General features: G+C 49.4%; 1 protein-coding gene across 1 annotated transcript in view; it reads right to left on the reverse strand.

Moving 5' to 3' along the window:
- The window catches only part of LOC120838740 (transcriptional-regulating factor 1), a 41,322-nt gene that overhangs the window by 13,735 nt on the left and 1,123 nt on the right, over positions 1 to 26,464 (reverse strand). Inside the window, exons 2-8 of the mRNA XM_040208782.3 lie at positions 22,913 to 23,118; positions 21,375 to 21,565; positions 20,214 to 20,468; positions 13,479 to 13,913; positions 10,808 to 11,005; positions 2,336 to 2,680; positions 964 to 1,395 (exon numbers count right to left, since the gene is read on the reverse strand). Of these exons, the coding sequence (XP_040064716.1) occupies positions 964 to 1,395; positions 2,336 to 2,680; positions 10,808 to 11,005; positions 13,479 to 13,913; positions 20,214 to 20,468; positions 21,375 to 21,565; positions 22,913 to 23,118 (2,062 nt within the window). The remainder of the gene's footprint in view (positions 1 to 963; positions 1,396 to 2,335; positions 2,681 to 10,807; positions 11,006 to 13,478; positions 13,914 to 20,213; positions 20,469 to 21,374; positions 21,566 to 22,912; positions 23,119 to 26,464) is intronic.

Here is a 26,464-nt window from a genome sequence, read left to right on the forward strand (position 1 = left end):
CAATTTACTGTAGTTCATTCCTCTGCAATGTTTTCAGTGATTGGATGAATTGACCGATCAATATCTCATGTTTAAAAATACGTCTAGTCATTAAGAAGCATTATTTCGTAGCTACAGTCATTTAAATAAAATAAATTTGATTTACCTTACTTAATTTTTTTAATCATGTTTTTTTTATTTTGTTGTGGAGTTCCATGTGACATCATGTGACACTGATATAATTTGACACTGATACATAATGTACACTGTGGCATAATGCGATACTGTCTTGTGACAGTGTGAGATCATGTCACACCAAGTAATGTGACCACGTGACACAACGCCGTCATGTCATATGATGCCAGGTTAGGTGACGCATGTGAGGTCACTTCCACATTAAGCGAGCCGACATCACCCCTGTTGTCCGTCAAGATGTGTATCACTTACGGTGTACACTGTTCAAGAATCAAAGCACAAGTTTCAGCAAGAAGCATATAATACGGCATAGTTTTTTTTCAATAAAAAGCCAGCATTCTGTCAAGAAAGGACGCGGCACGGTGGCAACGGCACACAACTACCACGGGACCAAAATGTGGCAAAAATGTCCCCGCGTCCAGAATTTTTTGACCCCTTCCCTCGACTCGTGCAATCTTTTCTTTCCCTTTCCTCGAGGGCAGTTCGACAGGAAACAAGTGGCTTTCGAAGTCACCATGCTGCAAGCATGCAGCTGATTGGCCGGTCACCTCATACCCATCGTTAAATGCTCACACGTTTCCCAGAAACGTCACAAAACTTAATTTTCATTTCCCTATTTCTAAACTGAACCTGTCCACAACTTTTTATAAAGAACAAATTTCTTGAAAGTGTTCCTCTCACATGTTACCATCTTCCTAGAGACCCGTTGCTGCATAAACTCGAGAAAGCAATCCAACATTCCGACATGGACACAGTCAAAGACATAACTATGGCACATCGCCACCCTACCTCGGGCCGATGCTTCCGCCGGCTCCGCAGCGGACTCGTGGGAATCGGGCTCAGGAAAACGTCGTCGTCATCAAAGTCCGGCGCCTTGCAGACGGGCGCCTCCGTCGCGATCGCATCTTCCGACGGATCGTGCATACTCCTGGGTGGACTGTCGTCGATGCCTTGCTGGCCGCTCGGCGAAGGCGGCGGTGAGGAACTGTCGACGGGTGGCGACGCAGGTACCATGATTACGTCGTCGTCTTGCTCGACAATTTGAAGCTCGTTCGGTGGCGAGGGGCTTTCGACGAAAGTGCATGATTCATGCTGCGGCTGCGATTTCTCTTCGAACGTTTCGTCGAGACCCGAGAATGGGTCATCCTCTTGCGGATCTTCGTACGGGATGGCGTCGGGCGGCGAGGGTACTAGGGAGCTCCGGCCAGACGTTACCAAACCCTGCAAGCAACCCCGGCCCCAACGAATGGTATATGTCGGTCCCTGTCGGCACAGCCTCGATCCTAACGATCCCTGTGAGCACAGACTCAAACTTGATGATTGCTTTCCAAGGTACGGCAAGCTCAGAACTCGAAACCCTAGGTGCTCCCGATGCTGCGGTTTAAGTGTGACGAGGCCACCTCTGCGTTTCTTCAAGCAAAACCCTCACCTTTTTTTTTTTGTCTGTGTGTAGGATTTAACGTTTATAGTCAACGCAATCAGTATTTTGAATGCTGTGAAGTACATATGTGGGGCATGACACAGTTGCACAAACAAGGAGTAGCCAATTTTTGTAGCATTCATCTTATAACTAAAAGGCTGCCATCGCAACTACCAGATGGTGGAATGCACTTGTCCTAAACAACTCGGGCAATGGAACTTAAACTTGGCATTAATTCTTTTGTCTTCTCTTGTCAAAGCAGGCTTAGTTTCCCCAGTCAGTGGCACCAGAACAAGGCAGAGGAGGGGGGGGTCAGTCACCCGTTAGACGTTTTAGATTTTCCCATTAAACAATCCAGGAGAAGGGGAGGAAAATCACCCTCAACCTCCTGTCGCCCCCTACCTCCCAAACACTTCCGACGTCCCTGTTTACAGTGCTGCTGCCCCGCACTGCACGCTACTCGAGCACGTGGCCTTGTCTTGCATTTCATTTGCCTGCACTCACACAAGCAGCTTTGACAACGCTGCAGAAACTAGGCTAGCCTCGACAACATCATAACACAAAATGGTTGACATCAACCGTAGTGCTCGTCTCTGCCCGCGAAAAAGGAAGACAAAAAAGTGCCGATGCGATGCAAACTTACGTATAGTTGCAAGGACAGAACACGGAGGAGCAAAGATGTCTTTCCTGCCTTTCCATCCATCCCCCGAACCTCCGCGTCTACAAAAAACATTGCCTCACCTGCAAGTGTGCAAAGGACGGCAGTGGTTCCAACCCCGGATCTGAGCCGACGCGCGCCGTCCGCCGCGGACCCAGCAGCAGGTCTGCCAACAGTCCGCCGCTGCCCCTCTCAAACGCCAAGTGATCCGAATCAGAGTGCCGCCGCCGCTCGCTGCCAACGCTCGGACGAAGGACGCGCGCGGCCGACCAGGCACTCAGCGGCGGCAGTGGCGCCCTCGGCTGGTTCGCCATCATTTCCTCCTCTTCCTCTTCCTCCGACAGGGTGGGCACCCTCGGATTCGCAGTGGCGCATCGGGGTGGCTCCGCCCGCAGCGGCTGGCACGGCACCGGTTCGCTTTTTATGTCCTGCGATCGTCAGAAAAGTGGCCATCGTCGTCACAGCTAGTGGGTGGCGTTGCAAGTGGCGTGCAACCAAACGGCCACAACAAAACTACAGAGCAATCTCCTTATAACGGTAACAAGAAACTCAGAAATTTCAATCGTTATAACTAATTATCGTTGTATTGGAACTACAAACTGATTGTTTGTAGTCTATCAACTCTGGAAACTGATCATTATATTAAAACTGGGGTTTGGGCTAGTTGGTCCATTACTGAATAAAAGGTTAAAAAGCGCAAACAAATGAGGACAATAAAAAAACACAAACGACCAGGACAGGCGCTTCACTCTCAACTCCACTCTCAACTGAGAGTGGAGTTGTCTCAGCTTCGCTCTCAACTCAATTGAGAGTGAAGTGTCTCGCGGGGAAGGAGCGACCAGCCACACCGGAGCCCGGAACCCAAGAATTTCATTATCACTTCTCTCGAACTGAAGATAACCCCGAGCATGCGCACTAGCATGGACGCGTTGCTGCGGGGCACGCAAGTGAGAACTGTCGTGTCATCACTACATCCCCCCTTCTAAGTTTTACAAGTCCAAACGTATGGGTCGCCTAACTTGGCGGCCCGACCGAGTCAATCTTATCGGCGTATTGTCCGTCGACGTTGATGTTGAAGGGGAGTTTGTCAAGTTCGTCGGCGCTGCTGTTGGTGCAGGCTCAACTGCGGTCGGCTGTTGTTGGCTCCCTGCACCCAAACTTGCTCTTGCCGTTGAGACCGCCGGACTGGCTGGAGCCGTAGCAGTAATCTCATCGGTCAAACTGCCGGGATCCGAAGCGTCGGAGACCGCCGGAGACGCATCGAATGGTACCAGGTGCCGGCGGTTGCGTAGCAGGACTCCTGTCCCGGTCTCGACTACGTAGGAGCGCGGCCGCTTCGCTGGACTGAGGACTGTTGCTCGGCACCGCACGTCTTGTACCCACACGTCCTCTCCTACAAACAGTGGGCAAAGTTAATGAGCGGCGTGACGGCGATTGAAGTCCTTTCGCTGGCGTCTTCGGGCCTCCCCGTCTTTTCTTTTGAAGTCCCGTCGTGATGGCCACCCCAGCTGCAACGTCTCTGGCATCTCCGGTACCTTTGTCTGCAACCGTCTGCCCATTAGCAGTTGGGACGGGCTGTAGCCGGTCACTCCAGGGGTGTCTCGATACACCAGGAGGGCCATGTGCGGGTCCCTTGACTTGTAGAACAACTCTTTCAGGGTCCGCACCATACGCTCCGCTTCCCCATTCGCCTGCGGGTAGCGTGGGCTGCTCGTGACATGGTGGAAACTGTAGCTCTGGGCGAACTCGGCGAACTCTCTTGAAGAGAACTGCGGCCCATTGTCCGATACCAGCACGTCGGAGATCCTAAACCGGGCGAATGTGCTCTTGACTGCTGCGACAACGGACGTTGAAGTCGTCGACGTCAAGCTGATGACCTCTGGGAAGCGGGAATAATAGTCCACGACGAGCACGTACTGTCTCCACTCGAGCTTGAACAGATCCGCACCGACCCTCTGCCACGGACGACTGCGAGTCGGTGTGCTGATGAGTGGCTCGGAGCGCTGTACTCTTGTTTGGGCGCACCGCTCGCAGGCTGTCACAAGTTGCTCTATTTCGCTGTTTAGAGTAGGCCACCAAACTGCGTCCCTTGCTCTTGCCTCGCAGCGTCCGATGCCCTATGACCTTCATGTATCAGCTGCAGTATCTCGTGTCGCAGCAAGCGCGGAATGAAGATGCGGCGGTCTTTGAGTAATAAGCCATCGCACACGTTGATGTTCCCACGTTCCTTCCAGTACTCTCGTAGATGAACAGGAACTCTGGACACATGTTCTGGCCATCCCTTTTTACAGAAGCATTGCAAGCCCGAGCAGATGCAGTCTTCCGCTTGGTGCTTTCGTAGGGCTTCCAGGTGGGATGACACGAAATCAGCGGCTGCTGAAACCACTTCGCCAACGAGGAGTTTTATGGAGTCCACCCGACGTTGGCAGTACCGATCCAGTTCCTGCACCGGGGCCCTTGACAGGGTGTTTGCCGTAGCTAAAAGTTTGCCGGGGACATAAAGAACGGTGAACTGGTAGCGCATGAGGCGGATGCATAGTCGCTGAATTCAAGATGGCATCAGATCCAACTCCGCAGATCCCAAGAGCGTGACGAGGGGGCGATGATCCGTTTCGACTTGGAAGTCGATGCCTCTCAAAAACTGATCGAGGCGCTCGACCGCCCACGTTACAGCCAGGGCTTCTTTTTCGGTCTGGCTGTAGCGAGCTTCAGCGGTTGTGAGAGCCCTTGATACGTAGGCCACTGCCATCTCTCGTCAGAAGGCTGATCTTGAAGCATGACAGCCCCGAGTCCGTAAGAGCTTGCATTAGCTGAAACTACTGTTAGGTAGGACGGGTCGTACTTGGCCAAGCAGATATGAGAGCTAAGCATGTTCTTTAGCTTCTGAAAGGCAGCTTGCTTGCTTGGTCCCCAGCCAAAAGGCAGCCTGCGGAAACAGAACCTTCCCATCGGGGTTATGAACGTCGCCAGCTCCCGACTTTCTTCGGAAAGCCTCACTTGGTGGAAGCTTGCAGTGGCGTCCAGCTTCGAGAAAACCTTCGCTTGCCTGGGACGTCTGAGGATGTTCTCAACCGAAGGTAAAATGTGACGCTCCCTCAGTACGACTTTGTTGAGGCGCGTGAGGTTTACGCAGATGCGGTAGCCTCCTCCTTTCTTCGGAACGACGACCATGCCCGTGCACCAGTCTGTGGGGCGGTCAACCTTGCGGATGACTCCTTCAGACTCTAGCTTCTTGAGCTCACCACCAACAACGTCGTGCAGCGAGATCGGGACCCTCCTCGGCACGCTTAGAGCAAAGGGCTTGAAGCCAGGTCGAAGCCGGATGACGTACTCCTCCTCTTTAGCTCCCCCAGACCGTCGAAAAGCCTGTCTCTCCGCAGCACCGCTGGTGTCGCCGCATTGTCGACAAACTGAATGACTCCCAGCGCTTGTATTGCTGGGAAGCCGAGAAAAGGGGGGTGTTGTGATGGCATGACGTAAATGTCCTGTCCGGTCGACTTGCCCCTCAATTGCAGCGTTGCGGGAAACGTGCCCAGTACTTTTAGGGGGTGATTTCCGGGGCCCGTGAGCTCACCTGGTGCACGAAGCTTTTTGCGGTACTCCAGGGAATGAACTCGACACCACGGTCACCTCCGCTCCAGAGTCCACTTTGAAGTTCACGTTGTGTCCGTTGACAGCCACAGTTGCGAACTTGGCTCTGGTACGGGTGCCTGCCGCAACTGTGTGCAGCTCAACAGATGCCATGGCTTTTTTTCTCGCAGACGGTTTCGAAGTGTCCAACTTTCTTGCACCACCCGCATCTTGCCTCTTTTGCAGGACAGTCGGAGCAGGGGTGAGATGCCCTGCCGCAGAACCTGCAGCGTCCGTTGCTAGTGCAAGGCTTGGAAGTCCTTGCTGCGCCCTCCCCCGCCGAGTCGGAACGCCGTTGTGACTTCGGAACACGTTTTCAGACTTTTGCTTCGGAGACCACAATGCCAGGATTTGGTTCCTTCTGGAAAACTTCAGAACGGGCCTTCACGGCGTCTTCGTGAATACGGGCCTGAAGTCTCGCGTCTTCGAGCGCGAGCCTTGGCATGCGACATAGCTTGTCTACCAGCTTAGAGTCCAGAAAACCGACGACGAATCTATCGCGGACGAGGCGTTCTTCGACTTTCGCGGAGGCGCAAACGCACTTTGTGACGAGCGTACGTAGTGCGGTGTAAAAGTACTCTACTGACTTGCCTTCAGCCTGGACGCGACGGTGAAAGCGCTTGCTTTCGTAGACTTCGTTGACCGGGTGGATGAAGTGGTCGGTGAGCTTCGTCTTCACCGCTTCAAAACAATGTGAAGTGTTGGGCTAGTTGATTTTAGGTGAACACCTTAAGAAGAAAAAGCAGCAAAAAACACTTGGACAATAGTAAAGAAACATACGCGACAGGACAGTGCCATGCTGTCGTGCATGTTTCTTTACTATTGTCCATATTTTTTTTTGCCACTGTTTCTTCCTAAGATGTTCACCTCAATAAAACACGTTAACTAAACAGAAAATTCATAAAACCGATTATTTGTCGAACAATCTCAGCTACATGTCATCTGCTTTTTGCGTGACCAGGCAGTAGGCTTGAGCCAGGGCCACTGCCACCATTGTCAGCTGTCGCAACAGTCAGAGGGTGCGAGGATAGCAGACGGGCGCCCCAGGCAGGAAAAGTCAGTTGTTTTTTTACTTTTCACTCGGGTAAGTTTGTTCTTTGAAATTTTCATGCGACGCTTCCACCACCTTCGGGCGGCTCTGTGGTAAATTGTAGCACGATACGTTACCGAGCTGATTTATACGGTCACTTTAAAGGCTTCATCTGGATTCGTGGGCAGGCTGTATGTTTATTGAGTGTAGCTTCAGAAAGCCAAATGCCTACATTAATATTAAACCTAGATATGCCCAGCTATTCCTATTCATTTTTCTTAAATCTAGAATATGATAAAAGAAAAAAAAAAGAGAATTATGAATTATGAATGCAGGTTGTCAGGACACCTCTGCCTAACATATACACTTGTATAATAGCCAGTTTAATTTGGAAAATTTAAATGTAGCCTAGATATCATCATTCACCAAGTTCTTGTTTTTTTTAAGGAGCGCCAGACAACTGCATGCGCCATCCCACTTTAAAGGCGTGCTTTCATTCTGAGCACGCACAACTGCAATACAGAAGTTCCTCATTATAACGAAATCACTCTTTTCAAATTATTGCTCCTATCAAAGTTCAACGTAGTCCCGACAGAAATGCACGTATTCTTAACCAGATTCTTGTAAGTGTATCGGCAGGCAACCACGCTTATTACGAAGGCTGTGGTGCCGACAGCACGCGAAACTACACAGGGGCGCACAGTGACCCTCGCGTTTCCTCCCCCTTCTCCATCAAAAAAACACGGCAAACTGGGAAAACAGCAAACAAGAAAACGGAGTAAACAGGTGACGGAGGGCAGAGCTCCGCTTCCGACGTAGGCAGGGAGCAGTGGCGCATAGGGAACAGCGTTCACGTTCAGACGCTACTCACGACGCCAGCGGCAGACGCTGCCCGACTTTTGTCACAATCGGGTGAAGGGAGCTATGGAGCCCGGAAGAGATCATCCTTTCAACTTCCCCCGACGCAAGCGCCTGTGGCGTACTACATGCACTGGTGCGTCGTATGGGAGATTGACAGTGTCTACCGCAAGGCGCTTAGATCTTCGAGGTTGAGAAAAGTGGCTGGCCCAAGTTCAAAAGCGCCAAAGAATTCGACATTTCGGCATCGACTGTTCGACACTGCCCACCCTTTTGCACTACAAGCAAGGTATTGGACGGGTTCGAGAAGTTTCTCATGCAAGAGAATGCGCACCTGCGAGTGAAAGATGAAAGATCGTCAACTGCTTTGAGACCGTCGGATTTTCTCTCGCAAGCATCTGAGAATCTCTCGCAAGCTCTGAGAATCGAGCTGGCGCGCGATTCTCAGAGCTGCAACGATCTCGATACACGTCTGTGAAAACATGTTGGCAGAGCCACCGAGGATAACTTTGATTTGTTTGTGCTTGTCGATGCAGACGTTCCCGTCGTTGCTCCTGCCACAGATGTTGCGATGGTAGACCTTGCGTGCAGCCAAGGTAAACACAAAGCGATGTCGGAGAGGCACCTCGGGGAAACGCCGACGACTGCAGGGACGCGAAACATTCTATGGCTGCTTCGAAACAAAGTGGAGTGCAGCGGCGGTGACTGTGTTCTTGCAATGCCTGGAGGAGGTCGAGAACTGATGCCCGGATGAAATCATTGGAAAACTCCACTTAATTATTTTTTTACTCGATAAAGCTTTTGCGAGTTGTTCATAACTAGGGTGTGTACTTTCCGGTGTTTATTTGTGAGAAAAATCGGCGGATGTTTTTCGGTGTTTATTTATTTTCAAAACACCGGTGTATTTCGGTGGAACGTCTCACGACGAGGCTAAAATCGGTGATTATCGGTGAAAAAACAAAGCGATTGATCACAGACAGGGAGTTCCAATTTTATTCACATAGTTCATATACTTCTTCTCTAGGAAGCCACTATTTCTCACACTTGGTTATTATAGTAGATGCAAGCATACTTTCATGCTTGCATCTACACGCAAGGAACGTGCTGCCGTCATGGCAGCACGTTCCTTGCGGTTCGCAACCCGCAATTATGAAAACGCACGCTCTTGTATGACACGGACCTTGGCATTGTCTTCCAGGAACCACAGCAACCTCTGAATACATGGCTTGCACCGACATCACTTGGCCAGACACAATGAGGAAAAGGCACGTGAGAGCCTACCCTCCACTGCGTTAATTTTTCCCCAAAAGGGGGCTATCGGAGACACAATGGGGGAAAGGCGTATGAGAGCTTAGCTTCCACTGCGTTCACTAGACGCTTTTGACCCCCAGAAAGGAGGGCGGACTGACGCCACCTGCAAGCCATGTATAAACACTGGAAGAATGCAGGATCCACGAGATAACACGTTTGACGAACCTCTACGGGGAAAGGGTTTCGCTAGGTCGCAAACTAGCAACAACCGGTGTTTTTCGGTTTTAACCAGGGCGAACATGTCCAACCACCGGTGTTTTTCGGTTTTAACCGATTTTATATTTTCGTCACCGACGGATGTTTATCGGTGTTTTTCGGTTAAAACCGGAAAATGCACACCCTATTCATAACCAAGGTTTGTTTGATTAAATATATGGTCAGAGTGTACCATAGTTTCCCCATCCACCTTCAAGGCTGCTGGCACTTTTTTTCGCACTGTCGCTTTTATCAAATTACCGCTTATATAAAATTTTTTTGCCGTCCCGTTGACTTCGTTATAACAATGAATTACTGTATTTGTACTTTTAGAAATGATGATCGTAGTGCACTGCATCGGTGCTCTGCAAGCACAGCGAGCTCCGCAGGTGTTGCTTCTCTGCAGTGCTCCCTTGCTCATTGAGAAGCGTGCTCAATGGGTCCAGCCCACTCTGATCAACACTCCGAAAAATAAAAATATTGCAGTTTGTCTCGAAGCAAATATCAAATAGCGTATTATTTGAAACAACTACTTGAAAATTCTAATATTCGCGCAGCACACGTAGCTTGCATTGATGTGACATCAGCGTGGCCTTGCAGCTGGGCACGCTATGCATTTCACGCCACCATATTTGTTCTTCGTGGCAAGAACAAGTTGAAATGACCTCCAACATGGTACAATAAGTCACGTGCAAGCTATGCAAAGGTACTGTCTTCTTTGTCCAAACTAAACAGAAATTTTGACACATTTTTGGAACTTTCCAGTTTATCTGCCTTCATTTCAAGGTGCACTGACATCTTCCCTCTATGTAACTTCAAGACATAAAAGAAAAGATTGATAGCTGTAGAAAAGTAGAGTACAAAAAACATGGAACTCTCAGCAGAGAGAAGTACCTCCAACTTTTCAGCGTGTCGGTTGGACCCACAACCGCGTTGTACTGTACCACTATCTCAAGCTGCTTCCATGCCATGGCTGCTGAAGGTGACAGCACTTTTTATAGTAGCTTTGAAGAATGACCCCTTCAATATCGGGAACCCACTTTGTGGAGAAGGTGTAGAGGAGTGCGGAGGTGTACAGAAAGTGTAGAGTTTAGAGAATGTGTAGAGGAGTGTAGAAAAGTGTAAAGAGAAGTGTAGAGAAGCTTAAAGTCTAGAGAACGTGTAGAGAAAGTGTAGGGAGATGTAAAGTATGGAAAAGGTGTAAAAAAAAGTGTAGAGAAGTGTAAAAAAAAAGTGTAGAGAAAGTCTAGAGAAGTGTGAGGAGAAATGAGGAGTGTAAAAGAAGAGTAGAGGGGGTTGTAGACAGGGCGTAGATAAGGTGTCAAGAAAGTGTAGACAAGTATAAAGGGGTAATATACCAGGTGCTCTATTCCTCAGGCTCTTCATTTTGCATCACAAGGCTCATGAGAAGTGTAAAGTGCAGAGAAGAACACATGGAGGAGTGTAAAGCTAAAGAGCTCCACTCAATTAATGAGAGCCCGAGTTGCAATGCACAGAGCCGATTCGAGCAAGGAAAGCCAGAGAGTCCCACCTCCTGGAAGACAGTGCCACTCTCGGCCATGCCGTGGCTGTGGTGCAACCGCACGTGGGCCTCGAGTTCGGCCAACCCCCGGAACTTGCGGCGGCAGAGGGTGCACTCCGAGAGGGTGGCCTCCAGGGCCGCCTCCACCTCCATGCCTCCGGGCGAGAGATCGCCCAGGTTGCTCAGAGAATCCGTCGAGTAAGTCACCTGCAGGCACGGAACTCTCTCTGAGCCTGGGCACAGGCCTCCCCCACACTTTTGCTTCAATCCCACGTTCGGGCTAATTGCTCGTTTGGGCTAATCTTGTTCTGGCTAATCGTCCATTCGGGCTAATTGAGCATATAGGCTAATGCCAGTCTGGGCTAATTCCATTCAGACTAATTCAGTACATAGGCACAGCAAATGCCACACCTGGGCTAATTCTATTCAGGCAAATCCCTCAGCCAGGTTATTTTGACATATGGGATAATGCTACGTCTGGGCTAATCTTTTACTTTTCTAATCTCTCATTCAGGCTAGCTCGGCATATGGCCTGATGCCACATCAGAGCTAATCCTATTCAGGCTAATTCAAAATATAGTTTTTTTTTTTTTTTTTTTTTTACTAAAATTACTTTTTTTTTTTTTTTCTTTTTTTTAAGGGGAACTTTTACGAGGTTTTTTAAAGCCCTTGGGATAGGTTCGGGTCTCCGAGGGCAAGTAGAAAAGAGGCAAAGTTGGTTAATTAGTTAGCTACGTAATTACCTAAAAAAGTTTTTATCAACTTTTTAAATTTTCATTCCTTGGATCATAGTGTAGTTGAAGAATTGTGACGCTCGACCTCATCATGGCCCAACCGTGAATCAAACGTTCTATTAAAAGATTCATAGCGAGCATTATGGGGCGAGAAATCTCATCCTTGAAAACGACTTCAAGCTAAAACTCGGCCAGTGAAGAGTGCCCACGACGTTCATCCTCTGCCCTGCACTGCTTCTGCAGCCCGCATGCCCATGCCGCAGTAACTTGAGCAGTGCAATGCAAGCGCAGGACGGAGCAATCAATGTCACGGGTCTTCTCACAAGCCGAGTGTCAGTTTGTGGCTGTGAACAAGGATTACATTCTTCACCCTGCAGTGCCTACAGCTAATTCTTTAGTCGAAGTTTCCTGTCATGACCACACTATAACGAGGTCGAGCATCGATTCTCCGACTAATCTATACTCCCCATGTCACAAGACATCGTGATGTCAAGGTGTCATATGATGCAATCACATGACACCGTGACATCATGTGACATCACGTGACATATTGATGTCACATGGCACCAACAATATTAGACCAACTCAGTTGTGGAACTCCCGTCATTGATTGATTTTCCAACACGCCCTCACTCAAGAAAAATCCTCCTCGTCCTCTTCAAAGTTCTCCTTTCCACTGAGCGGCCGTCCAGTTTCAGTTCGCCACTTCCATCTGCCATTTGTGCACAACCGTGTCGCGACCTCGCATTCTCCGGCGGCGAGCATACGTATGCATACTACATTGCCGGCTGCCCATCGAAGCTTTTTTTATCGGCAGAGCGTATGCCGCATGTTGTGCTTTTGGAAACACCGTACGAATTGCTGCCAAGACGCGGCGTAACTACATAAATCCTTTGCGCGTGTTTGGGAATCAATCATTCTCGTTGTCGTCATCACTTCGGCGTGCAAAGGCAGAAATAAAAAGGCGCAAGCAGTGATAATATTTGCTGTCGACTGTTTTGGAAGCGAGCGAGTCGGGGACACAGAAACTACAGTGTGCTTTGCTCCGTACACAGCATACAGATCGCGGCTTCGCATTCGTAACAGAAACGTGTGCGCACTTGTCACATTGGCACCCCGTCTGCCGAAAAGAAATAGGATTAGAGCGATCTGTCTCACAGTTCAATTTTATCGTAAAAATGTTTATAAGGCCGAATAATGCATCCGATCTCGAACTGAATGATCCAAGCAGCCACACAGCCGAAGCCTCAACAAAAGTCGCACGCCCGCTCTACATACTTGAAGCAATGAAAAAACATAACCAGTAGCTAACATGTCAGGGACTACGGCAACTCACATCCTAGCAAAAACACGAAAGCTGAGAGTCAAAATACTGCAGAAAAGCCCCGTCTAGCGAGGGTTTGCCAGCAGTCACCTGTCGCGGCGCTCAGCGGAAAGACAGCCTGGGAGGCACCGGCGTCAAAACGAGAGAAGAAGAAACTCGCAGAGAGGAGGCAAGAGCGAAAGATTCTCGAGGCAAAGAGGTCTTGGCACTACTTTCAGTATAGAGGGGCTTTAGCCAGTCGTCGTCTGAAGCGCCATTTAGAGGCTGCTTTTCAAGGCTGCATCCTTCGAAGACGCTATGGTGAAGCACCTTCTAGACACCATGCTCCGAAACGTGCGTAACTGTAGCTACCGTAGCAGCCGTCCTCCCAAGAAACAGCGGCGCAGCCAACCATGGCAGGTGTACATCAAGGGGAAAGGGGGGGTGTACTGCCGGTGGAAGCAGCGTCCATGGGCAGTTCCGCAACTGATTTGATGTAATAACGTTGCGTGGCACTATGGCATCACGCGGCACTGTAATGTCATGATGTAACATGATCGCAAGACGCTATGACGTCGAGGATCTGTAAATGCTACGCGTTAGGGAAGCCCTTCAGTTATTTTTACGCATTGAGTTTCCCCACCTGCACATGGGCACGTTCAATCACGGTTGTGGGCAGGGCCTGCCAGGACTTGCTGGGCTCCAGTAGCTGCTGAAGAAGCGGAGGAGGTGCAGCCCCGTCCTGTAACTGGTGCTGCTGATGAAGTTGCTGCTGTTGCTGTTGCTGTTGCTGCTGTTGCTGTTGCCGCTGTTGCTGTTGCTGCTGCTGCTGCTGCTGCTGCTGCTGTTGCTGTTGCTGCTGCTGCTGTTGCTGTTGCTGTTGCTGTTGCTGTTGCTGTTGCTGTTGCTGCTGCTGCTGCTGCGGCTGGGGAGACGGCCGGGGGGGCGTGGGATTCCGGGAGGGGACCAGCCCTTCCTGGGGGGCCACCAGCAGGGACCCCGGCTGGGACGCCCAGAAGGGGCCCCTCTCGTCCGAGGGGAAGGAGACCAGCTGCAGCTGGGGAGGGAGAGGGATGGCCTGCGCACCAGGCAGTAACAATATGTATACGCCGGAATCAGTCAATAGGAAACACAGTATTGTCTTTTCTGGTGTATAAAATGAATTTTTTTTTCCCAATTTTTCGTTGGTGCGCTTTGTGGAACTGTGTGACTCTTAGGCATTTTTTCCATAAGTATGGACCTTAAAGCAATACTGAGGCACTTTCTTCTGAAACTTCTGAAACTTGAAAAACACACTAAGAAACATCGCTGAAATAATAAATCAAATATTGGGCCAAAATATTTTTTTTTTCAGAGATATTGTATTTAGAGTTTTAGACCTCACCAAGTTTCTTAAAGCGAAAGTCTCAACTGGCAACAACGAAAAAGTGACGTCAGCAAAAGGCAGGGGTTCACTCTTTAGACTACAGACTGTTCCCCACTGCTTACAGGCGGTTCACGGTGTCAAATGAGTGCTTTGGAAGCCCACTCCAGCACTCCCGCAGCAGCACGAAACAAATGCTCGGCATAGTCCATTTTTAGACCGCCTGCTTGACCTGCAAGCTTGCCTTCCACTGACGTCACATGGCAGCGAAAAGCGCGGGTATATTTGGATGTTGGTTTTGGCATTGTCTTCACTTGCCGATTTCACAATAACTATTCTGAATTTGGCGATACTAAATAACATACTGAAAAGAGTAAAGGCCAGTGATTCCAAAAATAAAGTTAGATGGGGTAGCTGGAAGAATCGCCGGAGTGCCCCTTTTAACTTCGCAAGACGTAGGCGCATCGGCTTTCAAGACACAAGAGGAAAGGCAGAGCAACCTACTGTGGTCAGCCCTTCTGGCATTCGCAGCTACACCGCCGACCATACAAAGAAGTGTGACCTATACAATGGCACGACTACATGACAACTTTCTTCTGAAAACGGATGTTTATAGTGGGGTGCGACTTACGCAACAGTGCAACATAGACCGAAAAATAAGGTAGCATACATGCACGAAAAGGCATCTTTCCTGTCTGTACCAACGAAAACTCGAGACTGAGGAACACATAGAAAAGAGGACAAAACAGCCTGCACAGGCTCGTCCCCTTCTCCTCAGGACTTATTTTACGAACTCTACGCATTAAATTTACCCCTTTCCTACACTATCGTGGCAAAAGCAGTGGGTAACACAGAAGGTATAGTGCGTTGCTTTGCAACAATGTTGCGAACACACTACGCATCTCGTGCCACGACGGCGCAAACATTGTCGCGCGTGGCGTCTCTGAATGCGGGGGCATCGGAATATGAAAACAATTGCCCTCACAGATATTTAAAAATTTTTTTGTAAAACATACGGAAGAGGGAGCGGAAAATTGCTGCCACCTCACTCCGTCCCGTCCCGTCCCGTCCCGTCCCGTCCCGTCCCGTCCCGTCCCGTCCCGTCCCGTCCCGTCCCGTCCCGTCCCGTCCCGTCCCGTCCCGTCCCGTCCCGTCCCGTCCCGTCCCGTCCCGTCCCGTCCCGTCCCGTCCCGTCCCGTCCCGTCCCGTCCCGTCCCGTCCCGTCCCGTCCCGTCCCGTCCCGTCCCGTCCCGTCCCGTCCCGTCCCGTCCCGTCCCGTCCCGTCCCGTCCCGTCCCGTCCCGTCCCGTCCCGTCCCGTCCCGTCCCGTCCCGTCCCGTCCCGTCCCGTCCCGTCCCGTCCCGTCCCGTCCCGTCCCGTCCCGTCCCGTCCCGTCCCGTCCCGTCCCGTCCCGTCCCGTCCCGTCCCGTCCCGTCCCGTCCCGTCCCGTCCCGTCCCGTCCCGTCCCGTCCCGTCCCGTCCCGTCCCGTCCCGTCCCGTCCCGTCCCTACGAATGGTTCCGACACCTCCGTCCGAAAAAAAGCCCTTGCCAAAGCCGGTGCTTCGCGGAACATGAAGTTTGCGTCTCTCTCAGTCAAAGGGTGCTTGTTCCTGTATTCCTCGCCTCCCACACACCGTCCCGCTATTTGCGCGAGTGCGCTCGCTCCACGCCTCCCGGACAACGGGGTTGTAGCACGAGACTTTCTATGTCACCCACCCGAGGCCAGCACATGGCACAAACAGGGCACGAGCGCTGCGCCGCCGTTCCGTTGCGACTCGTGTTCCTCTAGCGCGGGCACTCCGGTAACGCTCCTCCGTTACTATAGTCGGATGCAAGCTGAGAACAATCTTTTAGCTCCACCCACAAGCGCAATGCGCCCATCTGAAGTGCCTCCGCCGTCGAGAAAGTAGTTCGCTAGCAACGTTGCTTTTTCTTTCTCCAGGAAACATGTCTTAAACTACTACAATATTTAATTCATTCAGGACATTTAAATAAGTTAAAATATGTTTTTGTCAACGAAATAGCTGTTTAGTAAAGAAAGAAAGTCATGTCCAATGTACCGTCTTCCCAATTCATTTTCTGTCCAAGATACTGTCTAACATATCGTCTTCCAGCGCCTTCGATTGAGGGAGAGCGAAGCACTTATAGTTTCTGCAAATAATAAATATTTAGGAATTTACTTAGTCTTGTGGGCTTTGCGCACGAAATGTGTGCCTTTATTTTGTTGGATGAATAGAAAACAAGAATAATTATACTTTTCGGGTTTTGACAAACCGGCACCCTCCCAAGTCATCGACACCTGCCCCGCTCTCTTTGTCTTCCGTCATTGATCCCACTGAGGTGACATCGGAAAGCGAATTGAAGCAGCGGTGCCGGTACTATGTTGAGTAGCAACGTGGGGCAGAGGCGACAGAAATCCAACGAAGCAGACAACGTCCGGCGTAGCTTCTCACCTCTCAGCAGTGCTAAGCCTCGCGCCCGCTTCGAAATTTTCGTTGGCGATAGCGTTGCTGGATTCTCACGTTGTCGTGCAAAAACTGCTGCAAACGCAAGCCGATAGCATTAAGATTTCGTGGCGTAATCTCGGGCACGTAAAACACAGTGCAAAAAAGCAGAATAATTGTCACGAGAAACTAGCATCGCGTTGCTAAAGCCAGCAGCCATGTTGAGCTTTTTTTTTTTTTCAAAAGGATCGCGATTGGTCCACGGAATCGTGACGTCATGAAAACATTTGGCTGGCGTTTCTCGGCGTAGGATTACATTTTCCTCTGAAAGGCATTTCCGGTTTTTTTCTTAGCTTGCAACCGACTATAGAGTGCGTCGCAGCGTGGGTTCTCAAACCGAGTTTCTGGAAACCCTCCCCAGAGTACCACCACGGGTTCCCTGAGAGTGCCCTTTGTCCACCGCCCTTTGGCAACAGGTTCCTCTAGTTCGGAGGTTCCCAAGCTTTTCAATCTCGGGGAGCCCTTAATCACCGACATAGGTAGCTGAGGGACCCTCCCCGTTTTCGACGGTGGTGTGCCGAAGCAGTTTGGGAGCCTACAGACCTTGTAAACAGCAATTCATTCACTAAGAGGTGTTTGCCCCACGGTTCTGCATCAAAGGCCCCAAGGCAGTGAACAGGAGGCACCTCAGTCGGCTGGTAGTCAGCGTGGCTGGTGACCAAAACGGCAGCTTTGGCAATGCCAAAGCAACTTTGGCAAGGCAACTTTGGCAAGGCCATGTCACCAAGCGGTTGGACACGAGCACTACATCACAGTTCGCAATGGCGCTCGGAGATTCGAGCTCGAGATTGGGTCCAAAGATTGCAACCACGGGCCGTCTCAGAGTCTCAAAAATTTCCCATAGGATGGCGCCGCTTGTCGAATCAAACTTCATTGCCCGGTGGGTACGGATGGCTTAGATCTGCTAAAGCAACGCTTAAACTGGGAAAACCACTATATTTAGGGACTGTCGAGGAAATTTGGCTGTGTGGGGAACCCACCCCAGGGAATACCAGTGTTCCTAGAAACCCAGTTTGAGAACCTGAGTTCTGGTTTAAAGTTTTATTTTACCATATTTAAGTCACCCCCTTAAGGCATAACTATGAGCTAACGCTCCCTAGTATGCGCAGTATTGTCAGCACACTCCAAAGCCTTCTGCGATGCTTCGCCACATAGATGCCGAAGCCGGGTCATGTTCCTCGACTGTCAATCCAGAAGGATGGGGATCCTCAATACGAAAAAGAGTTCCAGAACCTCCACATTAAAGGAAGCGGCTAGGAGTCAGCCATCAAAGTCAAACTTGGGGGCTTCACGTGCCAAACCGACAAAGGGCAAGTGGCACGCCCCAGTGGAAGACTGAGAGTTAATTTTTACCACCTGGGTATCTTTTGAAGTGCAACCAAAATCTCGGTTACCTCTCCACAGTGAGCCTCCGTCAGACTGCAGGCACCTCGGCAAGGATTCGAACCTGTCACCCAGGGATATGTAGGCCGACACTTCGCCTTGGAGCCACCGAGGCAGTCTAAGAGTCGGCCGTTTGATGCATTTCTTGAGGTGGGATAAAAGGAGACCTATCCACATTCTTCGACTCATTCCATCCCAGCAGTACAGTCGAATCTCGTTAGTTCGAACTCCCTTAATTCAAACTGGCGGATAATTCAAACAAACATGCAGGTCCTGTCCTATGGGTTTCTAGGAAGAAAACTCTTGGTAATTCAAACTTCTCATTATTCAAACAAAGTTTTGGTCCCCCTCAGGTTCAAATTAACGAGACTTCACTGTACGCAATACAAGCTTTGTCGTGGCTCTTGTAAAACACCACGGTCAAGGACGAACTATGGAACGCATCAATTGGCATGCTTAATACCCAATTTTCAAAACTAACGTCCAGCCATCTTAGAAGTTATGCGCAACGGTGGCTCGAGGCGCAGCTTTAAAAATACTAATCTTAAAAACCACCCTTCTATCGTGCCACATGAATTAAATATGTTAACGTGTCTTGACTTTGTCTTCTTGATTGCCGAGATGAACCCCTATGCTTGAATTCTGTATAATCTCGTACACTTTTTTTGAGTGACCATTGCACGAGGTATGTTATTACGTTTTTGTTACAAACTCATGGTAATAAAAACCCGAGACTCAGGAACATAGAAGGGGACGAACACAAAACAATTGAGACGTTGTGTTGTGTTCCTCCCCTTCTGTGTTCCTGAGTCTCGGGTTTTTATCACCATGAATCATCACCAGCTCGCTTGTTTCTTAAAGGACACATGCAAAGGAAAAAAAACATTTTTTTTTAAATAGCTTAGATGGAAAAAGGATGTCATAAAACAATATTACAACGAAGAAAAAATATTTTAGAGCTATATTTACGGCGCTATATGAATTTGTAGTTGGCGCCCGTGGGCTAAGCGGAAAAGTGGCTCTAATTTATCATGTGACTGGCCCTTATTTATCACGTGGTGCTTGCGCTCTTTCGGAAGCTTTGTATGGCATCTAAAAGTAACTTATATTAATTTTTGTTTGAAGCATAACCAAAAAACTAAGACTAATAGGTAACTTTTAGAGCCCAAAGGAAACTCCTGAAAAAGCGCAAGCAGACATGATAGACCTGTGCGCCGGTCAGACGACGGCAGCGGCGCCCCGAAGCAGACGAACTTGTGCGGCGGCGGCGACGAAGCGCGGCGGCGCGCGGACCTATTACGTGACCAGCAGCGGCTCCCATGGGCGCCAACTACAAATTTGTATAGCGCCGTAAATATAGCTCTAAAAATGTTTTTTCTTCGTTGTAAAATCGCTGACATCCTTTTTCCATCTAAGCTGTTTAAAAAAAATGTTTTTTTCCTTTGCATGTGTCCTTTAAGTATTATTGTTGTTACAAACTGTTGTTTTACTGGGGTTTTTTTGCATTTCTTATTGGTCTTTTCCTTTTCCTCTGATGTTGTTTTGTTGTTGACCGCTGAGAAGTGTAAACGGGTAGCAAGACCTAGTCAGGCAGAGGAAATCTGCCTTTTGCCTTGCTACCCTTGACCTTCTGTCTGGATAAAAAAAAACATTATGGCAAATTGGTAAACAATTATGTTGCACACACAAATATTCTGGCATCACAAACGTTTATATCATCGTTTAGCAGCACGTCTAATTTATTTAGCCAGACGCCTATGTTCACGACACTCTTTGTCGGATAATTTAAACGTGACATGAGTACACTTGGAATAACCCACATGGTAATTTTCCAGAACCTTCTAACCCACTTATTCTTTCCCATTTCACCTCCTCACCTACCTCTCCTCACTCCACCCCTGGTCACGTGACCTCCCCGTTAACCAATCAGCTTTGAGCACCTCTCTCCTCCTCTCCCACCCGTCAACCAATCAGCGTTGAGCCTCTTGGCCCCGCTTTTATCCGGGCTTCACTTTTGGGCTTCACAAAATGCCGAACACCTAACCAAAAAACGTCCCACGTTAACAAAAAAGAAGAAGATGGTTGACCCAGGTTTTTGAATTAGCAGCAGCAGAGGGGGTGGTCTCACCTGAAAGGGCAGCACGGTGAGCGCCACGGAGGCATGGTGGTTCTCCTTGTGGCGCCGGAGGGACCGGGCGTCGCAGTAGCTCTTATCGCAGCCGTCCACATCGCACTGGTATGGCTTCTTGTTGCGGTGCGTGAGCAGGTGCCCGTTGAGGTGGTCCTGCCGTTTGAACGCCTTGTTGCACTGCTGGCAGACGTACTTGCGCTCATCCGAGTGAGTGAGCTTGTGCTTGGTCAGTGCGCTGGAGCTGCTGAAAACCTGTGGCGCAGGAAGCATGCGCGGCAAAAGTGGCTATCAGAAACGAGCCGGCAACACCTACGGCTCTCGTGCTCGGTGTTGCCGCCGTCCTCTAAGACTAGAAGAAACCACCGATATGGCAACAGGGACGGTTCCTGCGTACAGTGCTGCCGCCGTCTTTCCGAAGCAAAAAAAAGTAACCGACCCGGCGACACTGGCGGCTCCTGTGCCCAGTGTTGCCGCTGTCCTCCCAAAGTAAAAAAAGCCACCAAGCCAGCAACATTCACAGCTCCCGCACCCAGTGCTGCTGCTGTCGTTCCACAAAAAAAAAAATAAAAATAAATCATCAAGAAGTTAAGAAGTTTTCCATCTAACCAAGACAACAAATGAAGGCGAGGCGGTCGTTCTGGCTTTGCAGCCTTTCTCTGTCTATGCGTTTTGCTTTTGACAAGAAAAAAACATATATTCTTACGTTCAAACTTCCAATTTCTTAATCGATTCAATCTAATGCACTTTTACCGAATGAGTGGCCCACCTACCATGAAATGTTGAGCACGCACCCATGTGGCAAAGATTGCCTACCCCCCATTACTTCCACATTCAATTTAGCGGAGAAACTAAGTTGAAGTATAAGTCATGTCAGGTCACGTGACAAAAATTTTCCCACTAGATTTAGCAGGGAAACTGAAGGTTTAGGCTACATGACGTAAATTTATTCACTAAATTAAACAGGGAAACTGACGGTGTATAGGTCATGTGACATCAATTACCTCCACCAAATTTAGGGAGAAATGAATTAGTTGTATAGGTCATATAACATTGGTTTCCCCACTAAATTTAGAGCAAAATGCACAGACTGATCGACGGACAAAGTTGTGGGATGGGTGGGGTTCCCTTAAAAAGCATGCTTAAGAAAAAGCGGCTCACTTTTCCGCAGACGGGGCAGGGCTGGGCAGAGGGCGCCCTCCCGTTGCCGCCAACCTTGAGCAGAGTCCTGGCTGGGGGCTCAGCCATCGGCTGCGCCACCAGGGGCGACATGCGGTCCACCTCCTGCTTGATCAGGAGACCGCCCCCGCACGACAGAGGGCCGCTCGTCCCCGGGTCGTGACCCCCAACCCCTGCGTGACCCCAGACACGGGCGTCAACAGACCCTCTCCGAAATTCGGCCCCGTCACTTCGACTGCTATCATTGTCGATCGAGTGCAAGGCATCTCTGCCCCACCATGCTCCGTTCACCCCTGAAAAGTTTAACTTGGGTTTTGCGAGCCAAACCAACGAGGGGCATCTGGCACGCCCCAGAGGAGGACTGACGATTCATTTCTAACAACTGAGGATCCTTTGACATGCAACCGAAATCATGGTTACACGGTGCCTTCTTAACAATAAGCCTTCGTCGGACTGCGGGCAGGCACCTCAGTCAAGATTCGAACCCACCACCTAGGGATCTGTAGACCGGCGCTTTGCCTCGGACTTACCGAGACTGCAGTAAGCTTATGGGTGAACAGAGTGTGATGGCAGCCTCGAGATTGCTCATGAAGGACAAAGTTGAAAATGGGCGCCGAAGGATCCGGGACACTAGCATAATGTGACGTATGAATTAGATGCAAGCACTACGTCAGTGGTCACTTCGAACTCGAGTGTAGTTTACTTGTCGGCCAACACTCTGCTCCAAAGAGCTATCTTTATCACATTCCGTATACAGGTCTGTACGACGCTTTGTACAGAGCTTTTGTTCCCATGTCACTGCCAAAATTAAAATGAATAGAATAATTGCCGCACAGTAAACAACAGGAATTTGTGTGCTGTTGATGTACGAAAGTGACGTCCAGCAACAGAACAGTACGGTGCCATTATTGCAGTTAGTACGATGAGACTCGATGACGGGACCGATTGCCGCACTTTATGCCAAGCGTCGCAATCAATTCAACAAGCGGCGTGGCACACTGCATACAAAACACAGATGCGTCGGTAACTCGGTCGTACCATCTCGACAACTCGACGCAACACAGACAAAAATGGTCAGATGCCACTGCGCAAGCGAGCCTCAAGGGCTCAATCGTGCGCTCCCAAATGCCCGTAACACACTTGCTTTTCCTTACGACCGAGTTCTTGCAATCTCTTATGATGAGAGGACACGCTGGCACCACCTATGAGCTGACACTGGGACTACATTTCACTTGAGCAAAGGTTTCTGCAGCATTTTCAAGATCAAATGTATGTACTATTTATGAGAAATGATTGTTAATGATATTGCCGAAATTTCTTCGAGCCAAGAAAGAATGATGCGTGGAAGAAATGGGAAATGTACGGAAATTCCAAGCGTTCCACAGCTGCCCAATAGATGGTGCCAGCCTGTTCTATCGTCGCAAGAGATCCCAAGAGGTTTTACGGCGCTCCGTAGGAAGCAGTCAAAGGCGCATGAACCAGCCTTTACGATTGAATCCGAAGACGTCAGTGACGCTCACCCGTGTCGCTTCCGTGGCCGCCGAGTGATCCAACGGCGTCCGCGGCCGTTCCAAAGGACTGCGGTGACAGCTGAAGCTCCGTGTCGCCGAGGAGATCGAAAGGGGACGGATCGGCCGGAGCCGTGGCCGGCCGAGGGGGTAGCCGGAGCAAGCCGTCCAGTGAGCCAAAGGGGACCTCGAAGCCCTCTTGGAGGACCTCATCCTCCCTGAAAATTCACCAAGTGGGACCACTATTTCCCGGGCACCACTGGCAGTCTCGTCAACAAACCAGAAGAGCTAGATCCACATAAGAGAGTTGAGAGAGATATCCAGCCACCACACATACAGCACGTTCGCTAACACATCAAAACCCACTTCAAGACGGTCCACAAAAAATATGTTTCTCATTGTATCGCCCTGCGATTTACTGCGAAGGTGAAGCCAGGTGGTGGAAGCTTGGAGTAATAATATCAATGGATAAACTTACCTCGTTCAGAAAAAAAAAAAGAATAACCTGTTTCAGAAAATCTATGGCGACATTCGCAGACATTGCATGCTGTCTGCTCAATGCTGCCGACAGACGTCGGGAGCATCCAGGATGCTTGGCACTGAGCTTAGCAGACTATCTTCCGAACGTTTTGACTACGCTTCTTCAACCAGCACGTCTCTGTAATGTATGATTCTCAAAGTGCAATAATTTTATTTTTTTTTAGCTAAATATAAAAAGAGGTATTTAAATCCCCCTCTTGTACTGAGACGATCGAATGAGGCACCACATCCTCTTGTACTTCATGTTGCACCATATAATGGCAGCACTTACAAGTCGGCGAGCACCACTACAATACCGTCTGCAAGTGCCATTGTAGAATGCCCAAAACAGGTTTTTCGTTCTTTTTGAAAGAGCTAAATTTATCTGTTGATATTTTCACTCTAAACTTCCCCCACCTAGCCCCACCTCTAAAGTAAATCACAGAGTGATATGTGGAGAAACCAAATTTGCGGTTAATTTAAAGTGCATGCTGTTTACAGCATGCGCACACTGTTTACAGCATGCACTGTAAAAGGGGCATGCTGTAAATAGGCTCCAATTTTCCTTAGAAATGTGTCCGCATGGACAGCTACCATGCACAACAATATAAAAAAACAAAACGCAATAATGTTTGATTAACCTAGAGGAAAACCATGCTAAACTGTCCCAATCAAAGAAAAAATGCAGTTAGTTGGATTCAGTCTGCCTGAAAAGGTCAGCCTGATATGTTAAAATAAATATTCCGACAATAATTACTCCGAAGTGGTCATTGAAACTCCTGTGCCCCACTTGCCAGAGGAATCAGAAAAGTTTAGCAGGCAATGCACATGACACCAGATTTTTATAGGTGCTCTTTGTTTGTTTGTTTTTGCACAGAATGTGTTACATGGCTGGCACCTAACCATATCCGGTAAGGTGCCAGCGATGGGAGTCGGCAGGCCGACTGCTAGCCAGAACCCTGATGCAGCGCTCGTCTCCTCACTGATTGGAAACTACTAGTGCCAGCCAAACCCCTTTGCTCGAGTGCCTCTGTGTTACTCCCGGTGGGGGAAAAACATAACGTGTTCAGACATACAGGGGCTCTCTGCTCCGTGAAACGAGCACGCTCCAGACTTTCACAAAGAAAGAGTGTAAAAGAGAACAACAAAAGAGCGGAGAGAAAGAAAGCAGACCCCTTTGCCGCAACGGGTTGAAGTAGTTCCGAGTATTTGGTTCTCTTTTGCCGCAAGCTGATGCCAAAGCTCTGCTCGGCGCTGCCGCATTCCAATCATTCTGTTTGCCGCATGCTCCGTCTACTGCGTCTCACATTCAAGAGGCCCTGAGAAAGTCGCATTTACTCCGCAACCGCAGGTGGCACCCATAAGTAAGACATCCACGGAGCGCTCACATGCTTACTTTGAACAACAGCTTCGTGCCATTCTGTCTCCCCATCTTACCCACCTCATAGCCTGGCAAAGGATGTCTTACCGCTTCCTTTTCCAGGCTATAATCTGATAAAACACAAGAAAGACAGTGCAAGGGGGAAAAGGGCAGGAGCTAGGAGAGCTGAAGTGGATAGGAGCAACCTCCTTTCCCCAATGGCTTTTCTTGTGCGTGCCCTTTCCCCCTTGCACTGTCTTTCTTATGTTGTATCTGACTATAGTGTGGCGGAGGGGCGACTTTTTGCTTCGATTATTGCACGTACAAGTATTGAAAGTACACTGATCCCACTTTTAAATCCTCCTGGCAATCATGACATAACATGTAGGTGCCCTTTTTTTTATATATATTTACACCCGGCTCTTTCCACCTATCTTTCTGTAATCCTCACCCCCGCCCACCTCCTTGCAGACCCCAGCAATACGCGACACCGATCATGCCGCGTCAACTTTCAGTTTTGAGAATAAGTGGATATATGACACTACTGTTTCGCAACGCAATTGTTTTCAGGCAGAGAAAGAAAAGATTATGAAACATATCCCACGTGTAGCCCCCAAATTCCTAAGAAAAAGCCACTGGAATTACCCTTTTTGATTAACGAAAATGGCAATCAGAAAAGCTGAAGGATGTGTCCCCAGTACATTGTCGCCCCTTAAAAGCTGTCAAAGCATACCTCCTGCTGGAGCATGCAAAAACCAGTCACTAGGACTGACAAAACTAAACATTGTTTCAGCACGGAGTGCCTTGTTTCCTGGTCAAAACACTTGTTTCGTTGACCTCATTGTTTCTTCGATATCCCTTTGTCGATTTTGGGGAACATCTCTCAGCATTCTCTTGCCAAAGGCCAATCAACTGAGTGATTGGCTAGTCAACAATTGGCTCTTGGCATTCCTCACCAGGAGTCAAGCATTCTTGACAGGGGACACCTGTCAAGAGCAATCGGACAGTCACTGATCGGTTAGTCAGTGATCGGCTCTAGGCGTCCTCTGCTGAGAAGTAGCCAGACACGCAGGCAAATTCTGAGAAATAAGCAGGGGGCCGCAGCGCCAATCATTCTTGGCAGGGAACACCTGTCAAGAGAAATCAGCCAGCCATTGATCAGCTAGTCAGTGACTGGCTCATGGTAGGAATGTCTACCAAGGGCAATCAGCCAGTCAGTTATCAGCTAGTCTGTGATCGGCTGTACGCATTCCCTGCCGGTAAGTAGCCAAAAGCGCAGGCAGATAGACCCTTTTCAAAAGTCGATCAGCAGTCGCCATTTCGTGGCACGAAGTGTGTGACTGAACCTGAGTCTTGGCCGAACGCTGGCACAGCCCTCATTTACAATATGAGCCGAGCTGCATTCACTCCGAATGCAGACGCGACTCTCATGTCCAATGCCAGTGCCTTCTATAAACTTTCAGTGCCTGCTAAAACGGCCCACTGAGGCCATCGCGTGACCGCTTGTGGTTCCTCCATGAGGGCGCTGTGTTAACAGGATCTGCCTGGAGGAACCAAAATTAAGAGGGAACAACTGAAACCTTGGAGGACGTTAGCAATTGAATGGCGGAAACCTCTTATGCAGACTTTTCCTAACTGCACATGCGCTACATTGTCCCATGGTAAGAAAGAAAGCAGGCGGAAGG

The sequence above is a fragment of the Ixodes scapularis genome, unplaced genomic scaffold (genome assembly GCF_016920785.2).
Source record: "Ixodes scapularis isolate PalLabHiFi unplaced genomic scaffold, ASM1692078v2 PGA_scaffold4__175_contigs__length_147842914, whole genome shotgun sequence".
Taxonomy (NCBI): domain Eukaryota; kingdom Metazoa; phylum Arthropoda; class Arachnida; order Ixodida; family Ixodidae; genus Ixodes; species Ixodes scapularis.